Here is a 6,396-nt window from a genome sequence, read left to right as displayed (position 1 = left end):
GGCCAAAGCCAGTCCCCTTGGCTGTCTCTGTCCTGCGCTCTCCCTGTGGGAGGGTAACACTGGGAACACTGAAGCCAACCTATTCTGTGGCTCCTGACTCCCAGAGTTAAACTCACAGCGTGTTCCTGGATTGGGCACCCAAGGCCACGTTCTCACAGCAGACTTGTCAGGCACCCGCACAAGGGTCACTCCCCCGCACAAGGGTCACTCCCCCACTGTGCCTGTGTGAAGACTCTGGGAGCAGAGCTCCCTGCCATCCCTGAAGATCACAGCAATGCCTGTCCCCTGAAGCGCCGCCTGGAGTCCCCAGGTTTCCCTTGGTTCTTTCTCCACATTCCATTTCCTCTCTAGCAAGCCAGGGGCCAGGGACAGAGTCTAGACAGCTTCACTCTCCTCTCCACCTCATCTGTCCTTCGGCTGCTCTGGGGTTTGCAATTCTTGTGTGGGTCCTTGCCTGCATCCTAGGAATCTTTTTTTTTTTTTTTTTTTTTTTTGTCTTCCTCAAACTTTTATTTTCCAGAGTCTGCGTTCCGAGTATCAGAAAGGCTGAATCGGAGCTGCTCCCCACTCTTCTGTTTCCCAAGACTGCAGGTATGACTTTACCCCACACCCCTGATGAGAATAGACCCCGCTGCCAGAGCTCCTGGCTTCCTTTCAGCAAGCTGGGGTCCAGAAGGGGGGCTGCCTCAGGACTGTTCTCATTTCCGCCAAGTGTTTGGGGGCGGGGGAGAGAACCTAGAGAGGGGAGGACCTTGGTCCAAGAGGGTCCACAGGGCAGCAGAGGGAGCTCCATGTGGTCAGCAGACGGAGGACCCCAGCGGCTGCCAGACCCAAGCTATGGACCCTTCCTGAGGCCTGAGTGTGTCGCAGCCCAGAACCTGCGAATCCTCAGCAGCTTCCATTCCCCATTCCAGGGGTCAGCCCTGGGAGGCCCCAAGTGGAGAGCTCACTTCTGCTCCCAGCAGGCAGGAAGCCTGGGAGTCTTGGGGGGAATGAGGGTCAGGGAAGGTCGGCCCAATAGCAGGAAGATGGAGAAACTGCAGAAGCACCTCAGGGTTTTCTGAGGATCTCATTGCTGAGACCCAATACCTGTCACCTGCACTTTAAAGGAGGAAACATTGATTTGGGCTCACAAGTGGAGTTCAGTGATAGTGGGCAGCTCCAAGGCATAGCGGCGTGGTGTGTGGGCCTGGTGGGAGAAAGGCAGCCCACCACAGCTCTTCCAGGCGGGGACAGGCCAGGAAGGGAGACATAACCCTTCCTGTCACAGCCACTGTGACCCTGCCCTTCTACCAGGCCCCAGCTCCTAACAGCAAGTCAGCTAAAAGCCCTCATAACCCAGGCTTGTCACCAGGGTCCTGGCTCTGATCGCATGGGACTTTGGGGGAAATTGAGACTAAACCATAACAGGAGCTCTGGATCACAGGAGAGCCAGGCACAGGCCCTGCTGGCAGCACTGCTGTCCCCATGTGTGGGTGACGGAGGGGCACCTGCTCACTTCTTACAGAATCCCGGGGATCTCAGGGTGGTGCAGGACTTGATCTGGGGGATGTCTGCAGGTTGGCACAGGGAGCCCATCTGCCTAGCAGACCCGTGGGTCCAGGGCCTGCCAAGGTCCCAGCGAGGACCACCCGGGCAGCCTACCTGGATGCTGGGTGCTGCACACACAGCTGCCTGAGCCCCCAACCATCTCGGGCAACCTGAGCAGGGCTCCGAGCCTGAGGCTTCTCTCCTGGGTGGGTGTCCTGGACACACAGCAGCCTAACCTCTACTTGACCCTTTGTTACCTGTTGTCAGACCCAGGGGACACAGGCAGACTTGCATTCCTCTACTTTCTCTTTGAACATGGGCCCAGATCATCCCAGGGAGAGCCCCAGACCCAACCATTCTTGGAGATAAGGATGGAGCACCTTCCCTTCCCTAGATCACGTGAATTTGTCTCCTTCCACCTGTGGGCTCCGGGCCGTCCTGGCCCCTGTGAGACCCTGATGCCTTTTGTTTCCTATCAGGAAAGAAGACACTTTTTCCTGAGATTTTGCCTTGGACCTGTAGAGGGGTGGGGAGGGGCTTTGAGCAGAGAAAATACCACAAGTTGGGAGCTCAGTGTCCAGCCTGCCCTTCCTGTGAGGTCTGGGGGAGCCCTAGAACCATGCTGCAGTTTGCAGGAAGGCTTCTTCCCTGCCTCTTCCAGGAGCTCCAGGAAGCAGGGGTGTAACAGCCGTGTCCACAGCTCACAGCAGCAGAGGAGGCCCGGCGGCATCAGGAGTCCAGGTGAGGCACTGACTCATTTGTACTGAGGGGCCACATGTCCCAGAGCGGGGACTCCTCATGGTATGGGGCTCCACGTGCTGTGCTGACTGCCCCAGAGTCTGTCCTCTGCAGTTCACCCACAGCCTCCCTTCCTGTCCCGGGGACTTGGGGGCAGACCCTCCGGGAGGACGGGAGCCTGTGAAGTCCCAGGGCAGCACTCAAAGCAAGACCTGTAATTGGCCTTGGTGGAAGCCAAGGAGAGAGGGCCGTCGGCTGAGAACGCTCATGGTCTTCCTGTCTCCTCCAGGATCCTGAGTCCTGGTCTCGAGCTCTTGCTGTCCCCGAGCAACCTGAGAACTCCTTCATCACAAGGACAGCCCGCGCTTCAAGCTAGGGAGGTGGCCTGGCCTCAATAGAGACACGAAGCCCAGCGGGTGTGCCTGTTCTCAGTCGGAGTAGAGTGAGCAGCAGCCACTGCTTCCTCTGCATCCTCTTCCTGCTCTGCTCGACTCCAAGGCTCCCCACCAAAGGGGCCTCAGGTTTCTCAGGATATCTTCTCCCCTCCACTGTCATGGCCCTCAGACAAAGGAGCTCAACCCGTCAGGGTGTGAACAGGGCTCGTGAGGCACGTCCACGTGCCTCGCAGGAGCAAGAAGCTCCTCTGCCCCTGCCCATTGATGTCCTACATATGAAAATAGATGAAATGGTGGAGTTCCTGCTATACAAGTATAGCAATAAGGAGCTGACCACCAGGGCAGAAATGCTGCACAGTTTCATGAAGGATCACAAGGAGCACTTCACTCTGATCTTTACCAAAGTCTGTGATTGCTTGTACATGGTCTTTGGCATTGATGTGAAGGAATTGGATCCACCTGGGCACATATATTCCCTGGTCCCTGTCCTGGGTCTCACCTATAATGAGATAGTGGGTGAAGACCACAGCATTGCCAAAACCGGCCTCTTGGTAATGATTATCAGCATCATCTTCAGAAGGGGTAACCGTGCCAGTGAGGAGACTGTGTGGCTCACTCTTAATAGAATGCAGGTGTTTGATGGGGTAGAGCACTATGTCTATGGGGAGCCCAGGAAATTTATCACTGAGGATTTGGTTCAGGAAGGATATGTAGTGTATCATCAGATACCTGACAGCAATCCTGCTCGCTATGAGTTTCTGTGGGGTCCAAGGACCTATGCTGAAACCACCAAGATGAAAGTCCTGGAGCATTTGGCCAAGGTCAATAATCGAGACCCTTGGTCCTATCCAAGTCTGTATGAGGATGCTTTAAGAGAGCAGCAAGAGGCTGCCCATGGACGACGTATGGGCTGCTAAGGGTGCAAAGTGTAGACAGGGGCGGGACATGTTCACAAGCCATGTCACCTACTCAGCCTCTGTCCATGTGCAGTGCTGCCCATTCTGTAGTCTGTGTTAGAGGAGAGTAGCCTGCTCAGTAGGGAAGAGCCGGGGTGGGAGGGGGAATGCGGGGCATACCTTCTTGATGTTCATTCTTTATGCGTTACTTGGAAATTGGTGTTTGTTTTCTTCATGAAAACTGCAGGAGCTTGCATGTGTAATCTTAAAAATGACATTTATGTCACATCTGTTTTTCCTTTTGTTACACTGTTGCCTGAGTTTTGATGAAATTGTGATTTCCTTTCACATTGAGCAAAGATAGATTTTGTTTTTCCTTTTCAATACTTTGCTGTTTTGTAAGCCTTTGCTGTTTTGTAAACCAACTAGAAAACCTTTCACTATTTTTCTGATAAGAAGCAGGATACCATAGCACTGGAGTGGAAATTGCCTTGGAAATTTGTAAACGTGTTAAGTGAAATGCAGTTGAGAAATAAAGAGAAATGTTAAAATTCAGTTCATGACTTCTCCAGGAATTTTTTTGTTTCTTCAATTATATTACAAAACTTTAAATAAAGAAGCCTATTTTTTTCAGTGGCCTGTGGACCCCCAAACCTCCACTGCCTGTGTGTGCTGTGGAAAGCCCTGCATCCGTGGTGGAGGCGCGGGGAAACTTAAGTTCAGCAGGACCCACACGGCCAGGAGTGGTGAAATTTAGTGATAGCCACCCTGTGAGCGTGTTGCAGAGTGAAGTCAAGAATGTAAAGAAGAACAAGAGAGCAGCCAAGGCTTAGCGCTGAACTTGGGAATCTTGGGGGGTGGGGAAACTTCTGTTTATTTCACAAGAGTTTATTTGATGCAGCCACAAGGTGGCCAGGGTCAGACCCTCAGAGGAGGAGTCTAGGGCCTGAGCAGATGGAAGACTGCCCTGAGCAGCACTTTGAGGTGGTGGGTGAGGCTCAGAGGAATCCTCTCCTGGCACAGCTGAGATAAGTGTGGGCATATGCAGGGTATGAACCACGGGACTTATCCCCAGCCTCTGCAAGGATTTCCTGAGAAAGGGTGACTCTGAGGTGACGTGAGACCCTAAAGTCCCTGGCCAGGTGCTCTGTTCTCTGCTGGGAGTGTCCACTTTCAAAGCCTTTCAATGGCCCAATGGACTGCCCCCCACCAAGAGCCACATCTCCCTTATGGCCCAGTGTGCGTGAACATTCTTAGCAGCTAGCCTTCAGGATCTAGTACCTTGTGTACACCAGGCACACAAGTGGCCAGATGACTGCCTGAATAAGGGTGCTCCCTCCAGCGAGCCTTCTCTGTCTATAACTTCACTCACCATGAACCTTAAGTGAAATGCAGTTGAGAAATAAAGAGAAATGTTAAAATTCAATGCATGACTTCTCCAGAAATTGCTTCAACCCTTTCCTCTGTGAAAGAAGTTGATGCTGGTGTCAGGGTATGTGAGCTTTGCTTGGAAGTTCAAGGAACTGAATCTTTCTTGAGGTGCCTGGGTCTTAGAATGGCCAGTGTTTTAGGCCCTGTTGTCACAGAGACCTTGTGAGGCCCAAGGCTAGACTCTTGGTGGAGGTGAGAGGATGGAAAGCAGCAGTTCCAGTGAAAACTTGAACTGCCTGGGAGGTAAGAGGTGCTCTTATCTGACGTCCTAGGTGCTTTGAATTACTTATCACCAGCAAGGAAAACTTCCATACATCAAATAAACCAATACATCCCATTTCCTCCAGATGTATTGGAGGAAACATTTGCTGAGTAGCGCTTTAGCCTAATTTTCTATTCAATGTCCTCTTGAACTGCAGCTTCCCTGGGAAACATAGAGGAATTTTCCAGAAAAAACATGGTAGCATCTGGAGTCAAGGTCATCTTTGAACCAGCTGCTAGTGAATAACTACCTATGTGCCAGGAACTGTGCCCACATTCTACCAGTACTATAAGAAATACCACTCCCGGTTAGGTGGGGAGGGAACTCTGGTGTGTGTTTTGGCTGGGAGTGATACCGCCAACCCATATGTCACATCCGTCCCCAGCTAGGTACAAGAGCATGCAGCCACACACAGAAACAGCATCCTTTCCTTGCCTGGGGTATGAACTGTTAAGCAAGAAATTATCTGGCACACTTTGCCCCCGGAGGCCTGTCACTCTGACACACCTCCCCCCCTCCCTCCCTTCTCACTCATCCACCTCCCGCCTTCCCATCTTTCCACCACCAGAGAACATGCATGCATGCGTGCCCATGCACACACACGCCCAGTCTCCTCAATAAGAGACTGATTTTATTTTCATGCATTGGTCCTAGGAAAGACCCTGGCTTAGAGACTTGTGCTGTAAATGAAAAGCTATCCTCCACATGTATGTGCCTTTATCCACCAGGCACTTGTTTTTATCTAAGCCTAATGCCGAGTCTCTTAGCAACTATTTACTTGCATTTTCCTCAGTTCCTTTACCTTAATGGATGGATACAGGTGGAATTCTTCTCTGTGAGCACCTATAAAAAGCTGCTGGTGTCATGAAGAAAATACTTCAAGATCAAATTCAGTCCATTTACCTCCCTAGGCTGAGGATCGCTCATTCAGACTTTTGTCCTGATAGCTTAGCTACAGACCACACTGGCTACATTAATATGAGACAAAATGTATTTCGGAACAGAAAATATCATTGAGAATTAAAGAATTTGTTGTAGTCAGGGCTTGTGAAGAGAAAAATTAGAATCAGGACACAGAATTTATAATATTTTATGATGGTCACCCAGAGCTAACACAAAGTGCAAGAAATCTGTCCACAATACT

General features: G+C 51.4%; 1 protein-coding gene across 2 annotated transcripts; it reads left to right on the top strand.

Annotated features, from left to right (window-relative positions):
* Nucleotides 1-204: 204 nt before the first annotated feature.
* Nucleotides 205-3,703, top strand: LOC134475393 (melanoma-associated antigen 10-like). 2 transcript variants are annotated; one of them, XR_010046495.1, is made up of 4 exons: nucleotides 205-310; nucleotides 521-591; nucleotides 2,192-2,271; nucleotides 2,558-3,703. XR_010046495.1 is itself a non-coding variant. In XM_063245660.1 (3 exons), exon 3 carries the CDS (start codon nucleotides 2,822-2,824, stop codon nucleotides 3,578-3,580), a length of 759 nt encoding a protein of 252 aa, XP_063101730.1. In that variant the 5' UTR covers nucleotides 487-591; nucleotides 2,192-2,271; nucleotides 2,558-2,821; the 3' UTR covers nucleotides 3,581-3,703. The 2 variants fall into 2 exon arrangements, 1 of the variants encoding a protein (XP_063101730.1); XM_063245660.1 differs by lacking the exon at nucleotides 205-310 and having other exon boundaries at nucleotides 487-591.
* Nucleotides 3,704-6,396: the final 2,693 nt, after the last annotated feature.

This window comes from Cavia porcellus, unplaced genomic scaffold (assembly GCF_034190915.1).
Source record: "Cavia porcellus strain 051 isolate PalLab524CR breed Dunkin Hartley unplaced genomic scaffold, mCavPor4.1 scaffold_3, whole genome shotgun sequence".
Classification (NCBI taxonomy): domain Eukaryota; kingdom Metazoa; phylum Chordata; class Mammalia; order Rodentia; family Caviidae; genus Cavia; species Cavia porcellus.
This window is presented reverse-complemented; position numbering and strand designations above follow the sequence as displayed.